This window comes from Ctenocephalides felis, unplaced genomic scaffold, assembly GCF_003426905.1.
Source record: "Ctenocephalides felis isolate EL2017-DRISC unplaced genomic scaffold, ASM342690v1 CF-g0.4_SCAFFOLD_03572, whole genome shotgun sequence".
Taxonomy (NCBI): domain Eukaryota; kingdom Metazoa; phylum Arthropoda; class Insecta; order Siphonaptera; family Pulicidae; genus Ctenocephalides; species Ctenocephalides felis.
Genome location: NW_020539726.1, coordinates 16,624,208 through 16,647,348, shown reverse-complemented (window position 1 = coordinate 16,647,348; position 23,141 = coordinate 16,624,208). Strand labels below are relative to the sequence as shown.

General features: G+C 29.7%; 1 protein-coding gene across 1 annotated transcript in view; it reads right to left on the bottom strand.

The window, feature by feature from the left end:
• LOC113388175 overlaps nt 1-23,141 on the bottom strand; it is an 87,335-nt gene that overhangs the window by 51,901 nt on the left and 12,293 nt on the right. Inside the window, exon 2 of the mRNA XM_026625577.1 lies at nt 1,703-1,887. Coding sequence (XP_026481362.1) covers nt 1,703-1,887 — 185 coding nt within the window. The remainder of the gene's footprint in view (nt 1-1,702; nt 1,888-23,141) is intronic.

The window sequence follows — 23,141 nt, the reverse complement described above, 5'->3', positions numbered from 1 at the left end:
AACTTTTTGAACATCTTGCTCAAGTGTTAGTTTTTAGTAACAATAATTTAATTATGAAGAAAATTATTATACAAGGTTTGAAAGCAAAAGAATTAAAAGTTGTAATAGAGTATATAATCGAATAAATAAGTGCTACTAAAAATTGATTCAAAAACATAGATTTTTACTGTATTTTCAAAAACAATTGTTTTTTGAAGTAAAACTTCTTTAGGCGCGACAAGTTGTAAATGCGTACAAATGCAACGGAAGTGCGTTATGGCAAGATCGAGTGCCAATGTTTCCTTATTCACTCTCGTATTTGAAGAATGACTTTAAATGCATTATTGTTATATGATGTATTTATTTTTAACTTAAAGGCCATCTCGTACAATAGAAAAAAAGTTTTACTTCAATCGCGTGGGAACCTTACACGCATTCTTTTTTAAATTATATTTAGCATACTCAGCATAAACACTCACGCCCCGTCCCGGATTATCAAAACTAAAAGTAGACATCCCGGTTTTGAATTAAAACTAGCTGCAAGTGGAATTCTGTTTTAAGGCAATTAAGGCATCGTGCCTTAAAACAAATTGCTGGAACTTCCCGTACCAAAAATTATTATTTTTTAAAAACGATTAACATTTTTGAAAACATTTTACTTCGAAAAAATTTGATTTTTGAGAAACTATAAATTTGACAAAAATTACTTTTTTTTTAAAAAAAATTTTTGCTTTTGGAAACAAAATTTTGTTGAAAAGAAAAATGTTTTCTTTATTTTGATATATTTTGGAAATTATGAACTTTTTTTCAAATCAATCGTACTGCTTGAACTGCATAGAGACGAAATGTCAAAGCGCGCAAGTGCCGCGCCGCCGTCTAACGCATAAGCATTTGTACGGAACCCATAGAAATGTAAATAAAATTATACTTTAAAATCTCTATAAAATATCTGATAATTTGATGTGCATATGTCTAATGATCATTTTCAACCGCCGAATGGCATTTTTTTTACTTTTTTCATTAAATCTCCGAAACCGCTAGACCTGTCTTCATGAAAATTTGATCAATTCTTCATCTTGTCAATACAAGTGAAATTGAAATCGGACGCTCCGTTCTCTTGAAAACTGAGTTACCGTTTTCAGCACTTTTTGCTCCGTATCTTCGGAACGGCTAGACCTGCCTTCGCCAAAAACTAATCAGCACGTCTCCTTATCAATACGAATCGAATGTTTTTTAAATTATTCAAATCGGTTGATCCGTATTCTTAAAATCGTCGACAAAAATTTGTTTCCGCACACACGTACATACACGAACACACACACACATTTTTTAAAGGTATGCCAAAATGTTCAGAAGGTTTTGAAACGTAAAGATATATGAAATTTTTCATTGTCGATTTTTTTGCGATTACTATAATTTGCTCTACGGGAAGTTAAAAATATGGTTGCCTTAACAGAAAGCAATTGAATAAGCTTATACCGTTATCGCTATTTTGACCAAATAATCAATTTTGTTGCACATACCATTATCAACACACTATACATTAAGCACCTATAGACGCTGTGTTCTTTCTATTTCACACTGTGCTCCGTCCATTCCGTAGTTTCTCTACTATCATTAAGAGCATAGGAATCAGAATTTCTCCTTAGCATTCGAAACAAAAGCGTAAAAGCGCAAAAGCACAAAAGCACAAAAGCTATCATAATATATGGCATTACGATACCTTCGAGAGCGTCGTGGGATGGGGGTAGAGATTGACCAGGCAGCTCTCCCGTCTCAGTCGGTAATCCCAGCGCGTCTCCAGATGAGGCACCTCCATGGTGTCGCAAATGCTCTGAACGTGAGAGGCCGTGTGCGACGACTGCGGCCCGAATATAGCAGCGACCCCGGTGCGCAATAAATGGCACACTGAAAATGAGACATTAAGGGATGAAGATATTTATCGATATTGTCGAAATTACAATATACATTATGTTTTAATGGGGTTTTAATGATTTACTGATCGGGTTGTGGTGGTGATATTGACAAATAAATTTTATCAACGGCGTTATGCACCTGTTATGTATAATATATGCATTGACTCTATTAAGCGCAAGGTTATTTTGTATTTTAATTTGAAGGCAAAACAGTTTTGATATATTTGCAAAACTTTAGTATATTTGTATTAATAATAAATAGGATCATACTCGTACATAAGTTTTTCAAATATAAATTAAAATTGATTTAAACGATTTATTTCTAAACTTAAAGAGTTTAAATATTAAAAAATTCAATTCAAAAAAAAAATATTTCACAAAAATTTTTCGTGAACTTTGTTTACAATTTTTTGTTTTGTTATATATTGTTATATATATTTTTTATTTTGATTTTTTGAAAAATTTTCAGTTTTGAATATTTTCTAAAAGTTTGAAATTTCTTGTAATTTATGGAAAAACAGTTATTTTTTAATTTTCTAAAGTATTCGATTTTTTTGAAATTTTCGAAATATCCTCAATCTTTTGTAGGAAATAGTTTTTTTTTAATTAACTTCTCGTAGGGTATTGAATTCCCGTAGGGTAAGTTATTGTAATGGGCCGAAAATCGAAATTGGAAATTTTTACATTTCTCGACGTTTTGAAGGTTTCTAAACATTTTGGCATACCTCAGAAAAAATGGATGTGTTTCAAAAAACATTCGATTCCTATTGATAGGGAAAAGAGCTGATTACTTTTTGGCAAAGGCAGATTCAGTCGTTCCGGAGATACATAGCAAGAGTGCAGAAAATAGAAATCGAGTTTTTGAGAGAACGGAGTATCCGATTTGAATAATCTAAAAAACATTCAATTAGTAATGATCGGGAGAAGTGTTTATTAGTTTTTGGCAAAGGCAGGCCCAGCCATTTCAAAGATACGGAGCTAAATATGTAAATATGGCAGTTTTTGAGAGAACTGAGCGTCCGATTTAAATGATTCAAAGAACTTTCTGCTTGTCTTAACAAAATAATTGTTTTTGAAAAAAAAAATGTTTCAACTTTTTTGTATATCGAAAATAATTCAGATTTTATTTTTATTTCTGACTATAGTTCTAATATACTTTAAACAAATAATTTCAACTTTGCAATTCAGTTTAGATAATTCTTATAAAGATTAGACAATATTAATAATAACATATTTGAAAACATTCAGTATTCCTCGAACATTTCGTTACGGTACGGGGAGTTCCAGCAATTTGCCTTAAGGCACGATGCCATACACCCCACTAGTTTTGATATTGTTTGTAAATTTAAAACGTCTCGCATTTTTCAATCAAACATACCGGTTAATCAATACTATCAAAAATGTCATATGTTTTGAAAAAAAGGACATATGTTTGAACCATAAAAATGAACTTTGAAACGATAAAAATCTTAGTACGGAACCCAAAAAAAAGAAAATGTACACATTATTAAAATCTCTATAAAACATCTGATAATTTGATGTGCATATGTCTGATGAACATTTTTGAGTGCCAAATGGCATTTTTTATCTTTTTTTTATTGAGAGTTCATAACCGCTGGACATGCCTTTCCAAAAACCTGAACAGTTCTTTGTTTAGTCGATATAAATAAAATGTTTTTTGAATTATTCAAATCGGACGCTTTCTTCTCTCAAAACCTGAATTACGATTTTTGACTCTTATAGTCCCGTATCTTCGAAATGGCTAGACCTGCCAAAAACTAATCAGCACTCTACTGATCAATATGAAATGCTTTTTGAGTTATTCAAATCGGTTGATCCGTGTTCTCGAAATCGTCGACGACAATATGTATCCGCATACAAACACGCACACATACATACATACATACATACATTTTTTGTAATGTATGCCAAAATGTTCAAAAATCACTGAAACGTAAAGATATATAAAAATTTTCATTTTCTACTAACTAAACTTTCTACAAATATGATCAGCATATAATTTTTTTTTTATCAATTTTGCGTGGTTATGGTATTTTTTAAATAATTTGTAAATTTAATTACTGAAAAAAAGTTAAACTGATACTGGATACGTATGGCAGACTCATTAAAAAATTATTTAATATAACTTACGTATATTCATTTTTATCTGGATGTTTTTTAAACGCTTTCTAGTAAATAATTAAGCAGTAAAATGTTAGGTTATATCATCTAATTTTTTTAATTGTGTAATAAATTTTTGTATATAAAGTTACTTTAGTGAACTTCATATGATCATATACATATGTAAGCGAAAGAAATAACGAAATAAGTCACAATGAAATTTTCAAAACTTTATTTGATATATTGTCGATATAATATGAAAATCTGAATCAAAGTTAGAATAATAGTTCACTAATAGCAATTCAATTTTTTTTTAATAAAGCACAACAAATTGTCTCAGAGCTCTATAAAACAAACCATTATAATTAGAGTAAAGCTCTGTAAGCATATGATAAATACTACTATTTGGCTTGATGAAATGTTATATATAAATCGAATTTCTTTGCAATAGTTTGAGCATCTCTACATTTTCAAGATCTGAACCAAAAAGCGGCCCAATGGTTGTAAAGTTAATCAAAATCGTTTTTGCGGTCGATGGAAAAACGCAGGATTGCGAACGGGTGTATTTTGAGATCTCGGCATATACATATGGGAATTTTATCTTCGCCGATAAGAATCCTATTACTTTTACAACATAAGGCAATTTAAATTCCTGCTTAATTCCAGAAAAACGAATGAAATACTCTCTTGAACTGAAATAAACAAACCAGGAATTATGTATATCATTTGCAGTTTTTATAATAAATTCAGTTAACTTTACAGTTCGCAATCATATTATTATATTATATGTATGTATTTCATAATTATTTGAGTTTGCAATATAAATTAATTACTAATTGAATAATTATGATAATTAGAATTAAAATCATTTTATAATAATCAGTTCATTATTACAATTGAGGGTTTTTCAATTTAAAATACTAGTGCAGTTTATAGAGTCAGTGGTTTAATACAAATTATAATTGAATTTGTGAAATAATTTTCAGTACAGGATGATTAAATATTTTAAATGCTTAACCGTAATTAAAAGTTCAAGGAATAAAAATAAGCAATAATTGTTTTGAAAAATTTCAAAGAGATTATTTATTATAAATACATACTGTAAATTAATAAGTGCTTATTGTATTGGACGACGAGCGTGTTCTACGAACAACTTATGTTCATGTTTATGAGAAATTTGTTAATTTTTTTAATTAAATTACGGGTTGACCCGTGTTCCCGAAATTGTCGACGAAAATTTGTATCCGCACACACACACATACACACGCAAATTTTCATTTTCATATTTGATTTTTTTTGCAAAACTTATAACTTACCCTACGAGAAGTTAACAATTCCGACAACTAACTTAACTATTTAGTGTAAAAAATGGAAAAAGGGTAGACAAGAGCTATGTAGAGAGTCCTATATACGTATATTCATTCCAATAACATAAAATGTAGTGTAAATCAGTTGGAATTAAATTTGATAAATACAATTTTAAGTATTCTCAATGATGTATCATGAACACATTTTTGATATTGATATATAAAACGCTCAACGAATGAAAGGATAACGTTCTCCCAAAAGCTCGGCATTGCGTAAATATGATCAATATTTGCAATAAACAAAGCTAAATTTGAATCGAGAATTGTGATACAGCGTTTTGTTTAAATAAATCCATATCAAAATAAAAACTGTAAATATAAAAAAGAACCCAAATACATTCTGACACATTTTTATGAGTTATTATCACGTTCGAAACAGAGCATGTGTTGTAAATGACGATCTATGTTTCTATCAATATGACAAGCCTCCGATAAATTTCAATCAAGTACCTACCATAGAACATGTAACAGTGTTGTGATTAATAAATCATTCAGGAATAATGTTTATGTGAATGACAGTGCCGTGCTACAGATGATTGTGGTGCAGATCATTCAGTATACATCATGGAATGAAATGTAAATGGAATCGACGTTCAAACTAATTGTAATTTAGTAGAGAGAGTATTATTCACTATCAAAATCTCTTGTATAGAGAGCACAGATAAGTATACATATAATAATGGTAAATCATTATCTAGCATTAATTAATTAGAGAGAAAGGTCTGAACGTGCATAATTACTAGGTTTCGAAGACTCTTAGAGCGGTATGATTTACGTTATTAATGTCCCTGGATACAAGTATTCTTATAAGCCCGGAGTTGTACCGTGAAAATTGACCGGTATCATTTTCATGATTAATACGATAGCTCTTTAGAACAATAGAAATTATATGAACATATTATATGATTATGGACATGACCTAAAGACATAGGTTAATAATAAATATACGAAGCTTTTAATTGAATTGTGGACTTTCTAAATGCTAATATTAAACTAAAACTTTTAGAGATTTTTTTTTATCAATTTGGAAGCATTTGAGCCCTTGGAAGCAAAGAAATTCGAAAATATCCATATTAAGGACCACCCTAATATATAAATATATATATAAATATATACGAACTGATTAATTCTATAATTTGATCCTATTTTTGTCTAAATTTTATTTTTATTTTTAAAATTAGATATCACGTGGGGGAGGGAGGGGTATAGTAAGTGTATTAATTTTTTACCTGAAATTAAAAAAAACAAATACTTAAACAAAATTCAAAAATTTTTTCTCGTGACCAAAAATACACGTGATGTCTGGTGGGGGGGTAATTTTGGAGAGGGGTCCACAAATCCTTAAAAAATCGATCACGTGATTAATGGACGGCTCCTAATGCTAAATGATGATACACATACAGTATCGAAACGTACCGTATCTAAATAATTTTATGCACTTTACGTTTTTTTTTTCATTGGCAGAATGCAAAAATCTGAAAATAATGTTGCAAAAATTTAAGTAAACAAATATAGAATTCTTTCGTATAGTCAATGTTAGTTATAATGTGAGTTGTTAATTCTTAAGATTTACCTCATAGTATTATCAATTATAATATAATACTTAGTAAATATATACTTTTTTATTTCATTCTTTCATAAAAAACAGTTTTGATAAAGCGGGGCTTAAGCATTTCAAAAACTAGCTGTAAGTGGAATTCTGCCTTAAGGCAATTAAGGCATCGTGCCTTAAGGCAAATTGCTGGAACTTCCCGTACCAAAAATTATTTTTTTAAAAACGATTAACATTTTTGAAAAAAATTTACTTCAAAAAAATAAGATTTTTGACAAACAATTAGACAAAAAATTATTTTTTTTTGAAAAAAATAATTTTTTTAATTTTTTTTTTTTTAATTTTTTTTCTGAAAAAAAAATGTTTTCTTTATTTTGACATATCTTGAAAGATCTAAACTTTTTTTCAAAGCAATCGTACTGCTTTAACTGCATAAAGACGAAATATCAAACCGCGGAAGCTCCGCGTCGACGTCTAACGCGTAAACATTGGTACGGAACCCATAGGAATGTAAACCAAAATTATACTTATTGTTAAAATCTCTATAAAATATCTGATAATTTGATGTGCATATGTCTAATGATCATTTTTGACCGCCAAATGTAATTTTTTTTACTTTTTTTATTAGATCTCCGAAACCGCTAGACCTGCCTTTATGAAAATTTGATCGGTATTTCACCTTGTCAATACAAGTAAAATGTTTTTTGAATTATCAAAATCGGACGCTCCGTTCTCTTAAAAACTGAGTTACCGTTTTCGGCACTTTTTTGCCCCGTATCTTCGGAATGGCTAGACCTGACTTCGCCAAAAACTAATCAGCACGTCTCCTTATCAATACGAATCGAATGTTTTTTGAATTATTCAAATCGGTTGATCGATGTTCCCGAAATCGTCGACGAAAATTTGTATCCGCACATACATACACACACGCACACACACACACACACACACACACACACATACATCCATTTTTTCTAAGGTATGCCAAAATGTTCGGAAACCTTTGAAACGTAAAGATATATAAAAATTTTCATTTTCGATTTTTTTGCGATTACTATAACTTGCCCTACGGGAAGTTAATAAAGAAAACTTATTTCAAAACCTTTTGTGAAATGTTTGTGAAGCCTAACTTATTTCATTTTTTGCTCGTTATATTACATTTCTCATATTATTTGACTATTAAATTTTTTAGTTTCTCGTTTCTATTTGGATTGTTTTGTTTTTTGCAAAGTCATTTATCTTTCTAAAAGAGTTTAATCTCAGAGTATTAAAGTCTGATGTATTATATATTCTTTGTTGTGTTCTCGGATATAGAATCCACCCCAGAGCAATTGTCATTTTGTAGAAGGAATGGATTTTATACACAATTTATATGTATCGTGAAGGATTTATTCTGCGGCGGAATGATTTAAATCTGATCTCATCATGCATTGCAGGGATTTATGAAATGTAAAGATGAATTATTTATCAGAATAAAATAGGATGAGGATATGAGATTTATAAATGATTTTAAACTTATATTGTTGTAATAACTAGATTAACCATGCATGTATCAAAACTGCTGTTCTTTGCTGGTTTTCAACTAAACCAAAAAAACAAACTTACTAATATATAAAGTAAATTGTGAAAAATATGATCATGTCCTACTATATTCATTTATAGGAAATGAAACATATTTGCTTCCAGATACTTCAAAAAAATTAATACATGTGAAATAAAAATTACAATGAATGATTTTGAAGAGTTAAAGCATGCAGGAAAGCATTCCTCAAGCAAGCAATTATATATTAACGCCATTTTAAAAATGAAAAAAAAAACGGAATATTATCTTCAGATTTGTAAAAGGTTCCAATCTTAAAATGTTATATGGGGTGGGCTACAGTAAGGTCCAGTTCGACTTTGAGCAATATATTGTGAAAACCAAACTATTTACATCACAACAAATATCACATATCAGACTAACAACTAATTGACTATGTTTTGTAAAACTCTTAGTCAAATTCATTGTAGATTTTTATTTACTATTTTCCAAAAGTTTGTCACTTGGTCCTCTTCACCTCATAGACGGGGTAAAATGGGACAGCGAGGTGGCAAACAGATCAAATGAGTAATTATTTAATTCAAAAGGATTTTACGAAATAAAAGCTACAATATTCAATAGATGCTAAATATAAATTTCATGGGTACATTTTTTTACAGAGATGACACTGTATATAACCTTGATCTGGTATTTTGTCAGAAATAATCATCAGCGGAGTTGGGAAAACAGTTACTTCAATTTATTCCTTGTAAAATTACCTTTTTAACTAAATTTACAATCTTATTTAGTATTTTTTATTGTTTACGCCTTTGCATGTGCTAAGAATCAGTTGATTCTTCTAACCCCATCCATGTGTAAATTTTTATGGATGTTATATAAGAAAAACTATTGAATCTAACTTAACATTAACACTGCGTCTCACAAAACAACCCAGTTAATTTCAAACAGTCTCTTTACCCTTCGTTAGATTGAAAACGTCGGGGCGAATTCATAAGAATTCATCGTTATCTCACTTTTATTCTCGCTCGGAGAGTATTGAGTTGATAGCATTTGTATTTTTTGAGAATTTTTTTTTTTTTTAAAACAAAAAATTTTTTTTAAAAAATGTTTTCTTCATTTTGACATATTTTGGAAATTTTGAACTTTTTTTCAAAGCAATCGCACTGCTTTAACTGCATAGGGACAAAATATAAAGCGCGTAAGCGCCGCGTCGCTGTCTAACGCATAAGCATTGGTACGGAACCCATAGAAATGTAAAAAAATGTATACATATTGTTAAAATCTCTATAAAATATCTGATAATTTGATGTGCATATGTCTAATGATTTTTTTAACCGCCGAATGGCATTTTTTTTACTTTTTCATTAGATACTCTCCGAAACCGCTAGACCTGCCTTCATGAAATTTGATCAATTCTACATCTTGTCAATATAAGTAAATTGTTTTTTGAATTATTCAAATCGGACGCTCCGTTCTCTTAAAAACGGAGGTACAGTTTTCGGCACTTTTTGCCCCGTATCTTCGGAACGGCTAGACCTGCTTCCGCCAAAAACTAATCAGCACGTCTCCTTATCAATACGAATCGAATGTTTTTTGAATTATTCAAATCGGTTGATTGGTGTTCCCGAAATCGTCGACGAAAATTTGTATCCGCACATACATACCACACACGCACACCCACACACACACACACACACATACATCCATTTTTTCTAAGGTATGCCAAAATATTCAGAAACCTCTGCAAACCGTCGAGAAATGCAAAAAATTTCATTTTCGATTTTTTTGCGATAACTAGACAAAGTGCCCTACGGGAAGTTAAAAAGTTCAGATCTTCCACAATATGTCAAACAAAAAAAAAAAAAAAAAAAAAAACAAAAAAAAAAATTAAAAAAAAAATATTTTTTTTAAAAAAAATTTTTTTCAAAAAAAAGTAATTTTTTGTCCAATTTATAGTTTCTCAAAAATCTTATTTTTTCAAAGTAATTTTTTTTTCAAAAATGTTAATCGTTTTTAAAAAAATAATAATTTTTGGTACGGGAAGTTCCAGCAATTTGCCTTAAGGCACGATGCCTTAATTGCCTTAAGACAGAATTCCACTTACAGCTAGTTATAGTATATTTTTGTATGCATGTTTTGCTTTTGTTCTCAAGAACTAAATTTATATTATATTTAGGACTTTAGAGTATGTCAGCCAAATCTTGAGTCTAGTTGGTATAGAGCTCAAAATTTGTAAATTATTAACCCTGTAGAAAAAAATTTGAAAACAATTTACGGAATACTGTAGTCGCATTAACTTTCCGTAGGGTAAAATATTGTAATGTGTATGTATAGATAAAAATTTTCGTGCACGTTTTTGGGCGCACGGATCAACAGTTTTGAATGGCTAAAAAAACATTCGATTCCTATTGATAGGGATGTATGATGATTAGATTTTGGCAAAAGCAGGTCCAGCCATTACGGAGATGAAGAGAAAAGAGTGCAGAAAATATAAATCGATTTGATTGTTCTAATAAACATTCAATTAGTAATGATTGGGAGAAGTGGTTATTGGCTTTTGGCAAAGGAAGGCCCAGCCATTTCGAAGATACAGAGCTAAATATACAAAAAATGGCAGTTCCTTGACTTCTGCATTTGGAATAAAAAAATTTGATCACATTTTTTTTTTGAGTATTGAAAATAATTCAGATTTCAATTTTTTTGCTTTAAATGAATTGACTATGTGATTCAGTTCATACAATTCTTATAAATATTAAACTATGTTACAGTATTTATAATAATCTATCTGAAAATTTGACTTGACTTAAGGCACGATGCCATACATCACTAGTTTAATATCCAATTATGAAAATACATATATACTGTTCAATTAATACTGTACTATTAGAAAACTATTAGAAAAAGATGATAAAAGAACACTTAGAGGTATTCAATTTATCAAGAAGTTTCTAAATCTGAAGAGAAATATAGTAGACTTGAAGGTCCGCGGGTAAAAAGGTCCATCACCAATATCTCAAAAACCAGTAAAGTCAGAAAAATATTAACAACAATATTTGAAAGTAGAAAGAAAAAGATGTATAACCAGCCCTCATCTTGAATCTTTCGATAAATTGGAAAATCCATAATAAAAGTATTTTCTTTCATTATTAGTTACGAAACCCTAATATAATTTTTATGTATACGTTATTTAATTGTTTTACAAGATATATATTTTTAATATTAAGTTATATTCAACTGTTTTTATTATATAATCTCCATAAAAGCTTTTACCTGTATGGGGTAAAAAGAACCAACTTAACCTTTGCCCAGGCGAAAGTGTAAACAATTAAAAATTGTAAATAAAAAAGTAAATTAAGCTGAGAAAAGCAATTTCACAAGATATAAATTAAATAGTTATTCCAACTCTGCTGATGAATATTACTGACGAAATACCAGATCAAGATTATATACAGTGTTATCTTTGTCGAAAATGTACCCATAAAATTTATACTTTGCGTTGTGTCGAATATTGTAGCTATTATTTCGTAAAATCTTAGTAAAACTGTAAATAAAACATTGGACCCATTTCACACTTATGAGGTAAAGAAAACCTTGAGAAGAATTTGAAAAACAGCATAAAAAAACACTGCAATGATGAATTAGGTGGGAATTTTTCTAAGAATAGAGAGTTGTTTTATATGTGTTATTTTTTGTGATATATTTGGTTTCATAATATAATTGCTTAAAGTCAAATTGGACGTTTGTGCCCCCCCTACAATAATATTAAATTTTGACATAAGTTAATATTTTATGTTAATTTATATTGAAAAAAATATATATATTAAATAAGTGTGATTAAAAAAGTCGATTAAATATGATATTATAGGGTTGTAAAATATTACCAAAAGCTAAGCATTTTATAAATCATTATAAAATCGACATAAAATAAAACCAAATAAATTTAGAAACTCGACGTAATTATTCTAATGAAATTCGCTCAATTAAGCGCATGGAGAGAGCAGCGTTATTTATTATAGAGCATTGTGAACAGCCTCATAAATTTTATAGCAAGCATCGCAGCCATAAATCACGAAAAAAATCAATATGCAAATAAAATTATAAAATTAAAAATGCTTCATAATTTTTTTACTGCATATTAATATAACGTAAAATATTTACGACGTCCATAAATATGCTAATATCGTAGGTAATACCAGTAAATAAAATTGCATAATATATTTAAATTTGCTCACCCACATATTAAAAGTAATACAATTTATGAAATTGTTTTTTGAATAAAGCAATAATATAAGTTTTTTGAGTTTTTAGAATTGGTATGTTGTAATATAATTACTGCATGGCATCGTGCCTTTTTGCAAATTGCTAGAATTTTCCGTACCATAATAAAATAATTGACAAATATTAAAATTTAATAATTAAATGCTTTTAAATAGATTATTATGAATACTGTAACTTTAATTATTCGTATTTTTTGGACAAAACATATAAGAATATCTATATATTTTATAGAGTCTTATATATTGGACAGCGACGTTTATACATATTTACATAAAAAGTAAATAAACAATATTTAGTGAAGCAAAGGTGATAGATATTATCTCATATTAATAAGTATTATATACCTAGTGTAGTTGCAAATTTAGAATTATTTATTCAATGTATAGAAGTGAACTCTCAAATTTAAGCTAGAATTAAAAAATAAAATCGAAATCATTTTTGATATTCGAAAAAAAAATATTTCTTGGAAATTAAAAATATCTTTGAAATTTATAAATAAAAAAAAGTTTGATTTGCCCAAAAACAATCCTTTCGTCAACACAAACAAAAGGTTTTTCAAATCATTCAAATTAGATGCTATGTTCTATCAAAAACTGCAATTTTTTGCATATTTAGCTCCGAATCTCCAAAACGCTGCCTTTCCCAAAAGCTAATCACCACTTCTTCCCATTATTACAAAATGATTTTTTTTAATACTCCAAATCGGATGAACCGTTCTCGATTTCTATTTTTTGCACTCTTTTCTCCGTATTTCTAAAACGGCTGAACCTGTCTTTGCCAAAAACTAATCAGTTCGTCTCCCTATCAATAGAAAATTTTTTGGACGATTTTTATTACTATTTTTTGGACAATAGATACAATAGTCTTCTAGATCATATTATAATATTACGGCCCTACGGCCACTCGTTTAACTTTAAAAATTTGTCAAAGTTTGCAAAAATTGGTATAGTTTTTTTGGCATTTGTCAAAATTAGACCTTCGCCCGACATTTTCTCAAAAACGCCTGAACCGATTTCAGAAATTTAAAAGCCATTTGATGTATCTCGATGAAGGCTATCGTTTGTCAGTTTTGTGCGACAATCTGCCAAGCCGTTTCTTTGACATTTGGAAAAAAGTGTTAAACTTTTCGTCCTCATTTAAGCTCATACTACCGGATCGATTTTAAAAATTCAAAAACTGATCGAAAGATATTAGTTGGGAATATACTGATTAGTTTTAGGTGAAAATCTACCGAGCCGTTTTCTTGTAATTAACTGTTGAAAAAAAAAATAAGCCGATTTTATGGAACTTTTTTCGCGATTTATACCATGGTCTTATAGAACTTACTGAAATATTACGGCCCTACGACAACCGGTTTAATTTTAAAAATTCATCAAAGTTTGAGAAAATGAGTAGTTTTTTTGACGTTTGTTAAAATTAAACTTAGACGATTTACTTGCTATAACGATAGAGTACTTGGTCTTAATGAACATAGTAAACCATTAAAGCCCTACGAAAACTGGTTCAATTATAAAAATCATTAGATTGTGAATATTTGCTTTTACAAAATACTTTGAGGTAATGTGGTCGTTCGTTCTCAATTATGTGTAATAAATCCACTCGGAATACTCCTAATCACTCATAAATTATTTTATATTCTATTGATTTAGTCAATCATTTACACATATCGGGAAGTGCATGTAACTTGCCTCAAGGCAAAAAACCAATACCAACTAGTTTCTAAGTTATTCAGAAAACTTTGAAACATAAAGATATGCAAAAATATTCATTTTCGATTTTTGGACGATTACAATAACTTACCCAATTACAAGTCAATTTATAATATCGATACAACTGAAAAAAATATAATAATTGTAATTCAAAACTATATAAAGATACTGCATTTAGTCTTCATTTCAGACTGTACCTTATCTCAGGACCCAAACCAATTACTTGTATTTGATGGCTCATTATTTCATAAATCATAAAATTTCAATATCCAAAATCAATTTATAATTACATAACAAGTCAATTTATGATATCGATATAACTGCGAAATGTAATTGACTAAAAACTGCCCACGATCCTTCGATGAGGACCCGAAGCAATTACTTCAATAAAATTCACTCAATTTACGTAATGAAACCACTCGGTTGATGTTGAACCATTCGAAAGTGGGGAAGCAATGACGACACTGGCAGCTTTTGTGAGACCATAATTCACAGCCGTTTACTAGGACACGAAATACCAAAGGCGCATTAAACCCCATTGAACGAACATATTTTACTCTCATAGTGATGGTAGGATGCTTCGCTTCTGCGATAAATAAATTTCTTAACAATATCTGAATGATTAACGATGTCCACGGTTTTATGGGTTGACCTTGGCCAGTTGCCAGGGCGCTTTGTCTTCTACAGAATGGTAAAATATTCAACTTAAATAATGGACGAAACGGGGATAATCCAATAAAGATAAATAAATAAATGTCGTTTGCTTTAGGATTTTTTATTGCCAACTATTATTTTAAATGATAATAATTGTGCTGAAGCAGTATTTTTCGAATAAACTAGTTGCAAGTGGACTTAAGGCTATTTTATATGCCTCTCCCCGGCATTTGGCGGATAAGTCGATTTGATCAACAAGAATTGAGATGTAGCAACTTTTGATATGGTGATCAAATTTTAGATTAAAGCTTTGGCTTCCTACTGAACACTAACCAATCCTGATTAAAATAAAAAAAAATTAAATATAATAAACCTTTTGATGTTTTAAAAATCGACGTGACCTGTAATTATTGGTTAAATATAAACGCCGATCCTCATATAAAATTAAATGTATTTGTTAAATTATTAAGATCTAATCGGCTAGGTTATAAGTTCCTAGCCTGATGTTCTAAAATACGCTTTAATTTTTTAATTTTCAAGCAAGCTTATAATATCTATAGTTGCAATAACAATAGTGCACCAACAGGAACTTAAAATATAGCATTCTGAAAGCGCGCCCTAATTTTTCCAAAATTGATAGGATTTTTGTAATTAAATCACTTGTCATAAGACTATAATAATTCACAATGTTCATTAACCAAGTATTCTTTTCACATACATAGTCTCATAAAAAACGACACCATTTTTTCACCAATAATTACAAAGATATAACCAGACATTTACCAAAAAGTAATCAGCATCCAATTGATAGTTTTCGACGTCTTAGACTTATTGAAATAGGTTTAGAATGTATTATAAAAATCTGGATGAAACAATTTTGCACGTTTCTGCTAATTCTAAAGAAGTTGTTCTTCGATCAATAAACTAATCAATGCAAGCACTTACCAAATTTCATCAAATGGTTTTTAAATCGATTATTAGAAAAACGTCCATAATAGGTCATTTTTTTGTTTAAATTCAGAATTATTTTTTTTTGTTTATTTGCTTTCGCTTACTAATTTTATATTGTATTCAATCTATATATATATATATATATATATATATATATATATATTTATATATATATATTAGGGTGGTCCTTAAAATGGTCATTTTCGAATTTCCTTGCTCCCAGGGACTCAAATGGTTCCAAATAGATAAAAAACAATTCTCTGAAAGTTTTAGCTCTTAATATTAACGTTTAGATAGAGCCCAATTCAATCAAAGTTTTTTATGGAAATAGCATGAAAAAATTTTCAAAAATTTTAAAAATGGTTTTTAGATGTAATTATTCGACTAATGAATAAATAAAACTCATTCATTCGTCGCTAAGTTACGCCTAAAACACGTTTTTTTAATTTTCAATTTTTTTCCATGCTCTTTCCATACAAACGTTGATTGAATTGCGCTCTATCTAAACGTTAATATTAAGAGCTAAAACTTTCAGAGAATTGTTTTTTATCTATTTGGAACCATTTGAGCCCCTGGGAGCAAGGAAATTCGAAAATGACCATTTTAAGGACCACCCTAATATATATATATATATATATATATATATATATATATATATATATATAGGATTCTATTCTTCATATACTATATATACTTTCTTTCAACTTATCTTCTTCACATAAATCCAAATCTTTTACATAGTTCAACTAATCTTCATTCTTCCCTTTTTTATCTTCTTACTTCTTTATACTATTTCATTTTTATTTTCAATTCTAATTCAATTTCTATACATTCTAATACCTTATTATTATTTATTCTAATCATTTTTTTACATATATCTTACAATTGAAAGAATTACAAAAAAATGGCCAGACCAAAAGTACCAATTTTACCAAAAAGTAATCAGCACCCAACTGATATCTATTCTACGTTTTGGACATTTTGAAGAAGGCTTTTTATAAGATTTCTTATAAAAACATGATTAAAAAATTTTGCACCTAACTAATTTTAAAGAAGCATTTTTATCAATAAAATAAAGCAAAACTAATCATTACCGAGTGTTATTATTAGGTGCGCAACTAAGTTCTCGCTGTTTGTCAGTATATGGCTCTAGCAGTAAGGGTTGGTCGATTTTGACAAATCCAAAACGTCATGAACCAAGCTTAGACATGTGGCAAACAAACTGATGCTACACATAAGTGATTTAGTTTTCGCAATATATACTTGTGATCAAGTGAAAATGTCTAATGTTATGCCAAATGATTTTCTTCTTTCATTCGAAAAAAACGGCAGCTCAAGTGCATCAAGAGCTACAAAAATGTTACTCTAAGTGAAACAACATGCCGTGGTGCGTTTTGTCGCTTCAAAAACGGTGATTTTGATGTTGACGACCGCCCTCGTGAAGGAGGGTCCAAAATCTACAAAGACGCTAAATTGAAGGCCTTTCTCGAAGAGAATTCGCGCCAAATTCAAGAAGAGCTTGCTTCAGAATTAGGAGTTACCCGTCAAGCCATTTCCAAGCGATTGCATGCGTTGGGGATTATTCAGAAGCAAGAAACTTACGTTCCTTGTGAGTTGAAGCCATGAGACGTCGAGCGTCGATTTTTCGCCCGTGAACAACTGCTCCAGTGGCGAGAAAGGAAGGGTTTCTTCATCGCATTGTGACAGGTGATAAAAATGAATACATTACAGCAATCCAAATAGAAAAACATCTCGGCTCGGCCGAATATTCACTGCGAAGGTTTACTTTGAATATTGTGGGACTAGGTCAGTGTTATTCATTATGAGCTGTTGAAACCGAGCGAAATCATCACTGGAGAACTGTATCGAACTCAATTGATGCAATTTAGCCGAACACTGCGCGAAAAACGGCCAGAATACGAGCAGAGTGATTTTACTGCATGCCAACGCTCAGCATCACGTTTTCAAGCCTGTTAAAACCTACTTGGGAACGGTCAAATGGCAATCCTACCCCACCCGCTATATTTCCCAGATATTGTATTGCCCGATTTTCACTTGTTCCGTTCGATGGCACATGGTCTGGCTGAGCAGCAGTTCAACTTATACGAAGACATCAGAAAATGACTTGATTCGTGGATATCCTCAAAAGACTACCACTTCTGACGTCAAGGTATTCGAGCTCTGCCAGAAAGATGGGCAAAAGATGTGTCTAGCGATGGGAAATAGTTTGAATGAATCAGATGTAATAGTTTTTTTTATAATAAAGTTACATTTTCATCGAAAAACAGCGAGAACTTAGTTGCGCACCTAATAAATTGTTTTTAAATTGTTGAAATCGATTATTGTAAAAACGTCTATAAAAGCTCATTTTTTATTTGTTTACACAAACACATTTAAAACATGCATACTATTTTCCAACTTTTATGTCAAAAGATTCAGAATGATTTGCAACGTAAGAAAACATAGAATTCGGCCAAAACTTTAGAACAAAAGTTAAAAGTTCGATTTTTTTATTAAAGTTTCGTTATTTTCAGTGCAAACATGAAAATGTGATTGCTGTATATCAGTAATATCCAATAATATGAATCTGCAGCCCATTTTATAATTGATATTTACTAAACTATATCCAAAATAAATAGTTACTATTGACTCTAATTAGAAAATGTAAATATTAATTGCAGCACTCAATGGTGCTTCAATCATGTTGTGTAAATGAATTATGAAAAGTGGAAAAACTACTTAAATATTCAATATAATCTTTTATTATAAATGTCATGTGCAAACAGCTGAATTAATTGCAAAACTTCAAAAACTTTTAGGATTCAAGATTATAAATATACAATTTAAGGATTTATTAATATTTAATTATTTACGGAAATAAATTAATTGCAAAACTTGAAAAACTTTTATGTGTCAAGACTTTATATACAATTCAAAATTTCATTAATATTTAATCACTTAGGAAAATGTTATATGAATTATATATGAAAGATTATATAATTGGCAAAATGTAAACATTATGAAAATTCATTTTACTGTTTCTAAGGAAATCTGGCAATATATAGTTTTACTTTTAATTTTGTAATATCTATGTACCATATTTTATATAAACAAACTGTTGAATTTCCATTCAGAAGCTGGCATATCGCTGTTAACTGATGTTATAAAACTGTTTAATATTATATAATATGATACAAAAAAATGAGTGCGCGTAAGGATTACATGCTATTAAAGTAAAACTTTTTTTGCTATTGTACAAGATGGAAATTAAGTTAAAAATAAATACTTAATATTACAATTATGAATACTGTCTTTTAGTATTATGATAACACACATTTTTTAACGTCAACCATTATACATATTTATATAATAATAAATTAAAAATTAAACATTTAGAATAGCATTAAAAATATTTATAATATTTGAAAATGATAATGTAATTAAAGTCATACTTCAAGTATGACATCATCGGTTTGACATTGTAATTAGTATTTGATCCTTTGAGAAGGATTTGATCCTTCACTAGAGAAATGAAGTAATTGCTGATTAATAAATTCTATAATATTCGTTCACACAGTGGATTATGTTGAATAACGCCTGAAGAAATAATGTTTTCACAATTTCACTCATCATGTAATTGTGTTTAAAGAACTTCATGTAATTAAAATTAACATACATTCATTTGACTGCTCGTATTGTTTTTCACTTTTTTGCTGGCGATACAAACTCATTCGTTGAGCAGCTGTAATATCTGTCTTACTCATAAAAATATTTTCCATTTAAATAACTTCAAAGATTTATAATAACTACGAATAATATAAAAATTATTTCAATAAACTTACGTTTCTTACACGACATAAATATTTCATTTATTTTATTATTTTCATTATAAATATTTACGACGGACAGGGTAAAATATTCTTCTGATTATTGCATTTTTCATTATATCAAGAGTTGTACTACGATGTAACCTCAAAATCTAACGACATTCCGATAAAATGCTCCTTGGTGACGCATAAAACGTACGCCGGTACGAAATACAACGAAAGATCTCTTTTCTCTTGATACGACGACTAATCACAATCGTCCCGTATAGAAAAGATTTCATCGAGAGCGAATGACGAACAGGGTAAAATATTCTTCTGATTCAATCATTTTTTAATAAATCAAGATTTGTACTACGATGTAACCCTAAAATCTAACAACATTCTGATATAATGCTTCTCGGTGACGCATAAAAACGTACGCCGTTGCACGTACAACGAAAGATCTCTATTAACTCGACACGACGACTAATAACAATCGACCCGTATAGAAATGATTTCATCAAGAGCGAATGACAAACAATTCGGACGTAACGCAACTTCCGTTGCATTATCGCACATTTACTCTCTAGTCGTGCCTAAAGAAGTTTTATCACAGAATTCTTGTTGGAAATGCTAGTAAAGCCATATATATTATAAGTTGTGAATATTAGGATGATTTGTAGCGTAATAGTGCTGTAATTCGAACTAAATTGCCCATTGAAATTATTCACAGAAAACGCCGGAACAATAAACAGGAGTTGTATAAGCAGTAAAATATTATTTCGGCTGTAGATCTCTTTGCAAACAGAATTGCTTGTTGATCTTAATCTTGTCTTAAATGCGCTTACAATACAAACAGATAATTATGAATAAATTTCACCAATTTTAAGATATGCATTAAGTATTCATGGTCTGAGTCAAATACTTAGAATGCTCATTATTATTTAAATTGCATTAAAATTTACAGCCATTAAGAGCTTCAAGATAAAACAAATTTGCTGAATTTATTGCATAGGAGCTCATAAATGCTCGAGACGTTGAAATGCCTCTTGTTTTGTGGTTATCAATTGCCACACTAGACAACTTTATGTTAACCATTATTGGTAGATTCGCCGCATTCACTACTGCAACGTAACATTAACTATACGGGTTGGCCTGTACTGAAATAGTACGACCATTGTGGGATTGTATAAATTTTGTTTCTACAATGCCAATAATACTATTCCGACAATTGTGATAAAAGTTGCGTATTTGCCACCGTGTTACATTTGAAATAATAATGATATTAGAAATTCTGTACAGGGTTGCGTATCCCCTGGTCAATTGGGATAATATATATAGAATTAAAGAAGATATTAAACAGATCAATAAATCACTTAATAATACTACACAGAGAGGTATTATATTTTCTTTCATTCCATCGAGGCAACTATTTTAATTGCTGGTTTCATGCTAAAGACACCTATTGAAGTTAGATTTAAATTATATTAATAGTTCTAATGATTTTTCTGATTTCCGAGTCTAACTCTGTTAATGAATATTTCTGATCAAATACCAGACCAAGGTTATATGCAGTGTTGTTTGTGAAACATGTTTCCATAAAAATTATATTTTGCATCGCTTGAATAATGTAGCTATTATTCTCTAAAATTAAAAATAAGACATTGGATCTGTTTGCACCCTAGTTGTCCCAGTTTAGGCCGCCTATTAGGTAAAATAAGACGGATGACAAATTTTAGATTCTAGAATAATAGCAAAAGAACACATTTCTATAATTAGGAAGTAACTGGGAATTTTAATAAACATATTTCCATAGTTGTTTTTCTGACACGTGTTATGTGTTGTGATGTAGTTCAATTGATTTAGACAGTATAATTACTTAAAGTCAAATTGAACCTTTGTTCCCCGACTAATCGCTTGTTTAATTTTCGAACTTGTGTGAATGCATGTACATAAGTTTGTCCTCTATTTTGAGGAGTAAAGTATAAATAGAAAAAAAGCAACTAGAGATAAAGAGATGATAGAAATTAAATTTAAACATGATCGATATTTTCTTAAGATTGTAAATAATTTATTACAAATATACCGCTGACAAAAATGATCATATATATATGAAACTTGGCTGCATTTGTTAAGCTGCTATAATAATGGTATTTTACTCAAACACTATTAAATTAGTTTTTTATTTTAGCTAACTATTAAATGATCTGTTGTAATATACCTTATTATTTGACTTCTTAAAGACCTTTTCAACAGTAGTTTTTTTAGCGAATAAACCCAGTGCTCGCCCTTTTTCTTAAATTTATTATTATTTAACTTCACGTAGAGTAAGTTATTTTAATCGTCCAAAAATCGAAATTAAAATTTTTTACATTTCTCCACGTTTTGAAGGTTGAGAAGAAAAAATGTATGTATGGATACAAATTTTCGTCCACGTTTTTGGGCGCACGGATTTGAATGGTTCAAAAAACATTCGATTCCTATTGATTAAGAGATGTGCTAATTAGTTTTTGACAAAGGCAGGTCCAGCCGTTCCGGAGATACAGTGCAAAGAGTGCAGAAAATAAAAAATGAGTTTGTGAGAGAACGAAGCATTCGTTTTGAATGATTGAAGCAATATTTAATTTGTAATGATGGATAGAAGTCGTGATTAGTTTTTGCAAGGGCAGGTCCAGCCGTTTTGGAGATATCGAGCTTAATGTGCAAAAATGATATTTTTTGAGAGAACCAAGCACCCGTTTGATTTTTTTTATTAAACATAACATTAAATACATTCTATAATTTTATTTTGATTTACATTAATTGTATATAATTATAGATAGTAGTTACTTTAGTGGGTCATTACTATTCGATACAATTTATTAAATCAAGCTTATTGCAAAAAAAACAGAAAAGCCCGACTACATACTTCACTTGAGTTACATAATTGTATGTAACAATAGTTTCAATTGGTAATTGATATTACTATTGCTTGATATCAGGTTGTACTAAAAAATGCGTATTTGAAACCATAATTTCGTGAAATCTACTCTTCTATTTACTCTTATATAAAATGAACCCATTGTTGAGCATTGGTATATTATCAATATGTAGTGCTAAAAATATATTAATTTTATATGACTAAGTGCTCATTATTGAGTAGTCAACTCTATACTTTATTGCAATACTTAGCTCATGGAATATTCGGCCAAAATTAGAGCGCTGTTAGATATGAATCTGCAAAATATTTAAGTGTGAATTGTTTAGATAGAAATACATAAGCCACAAA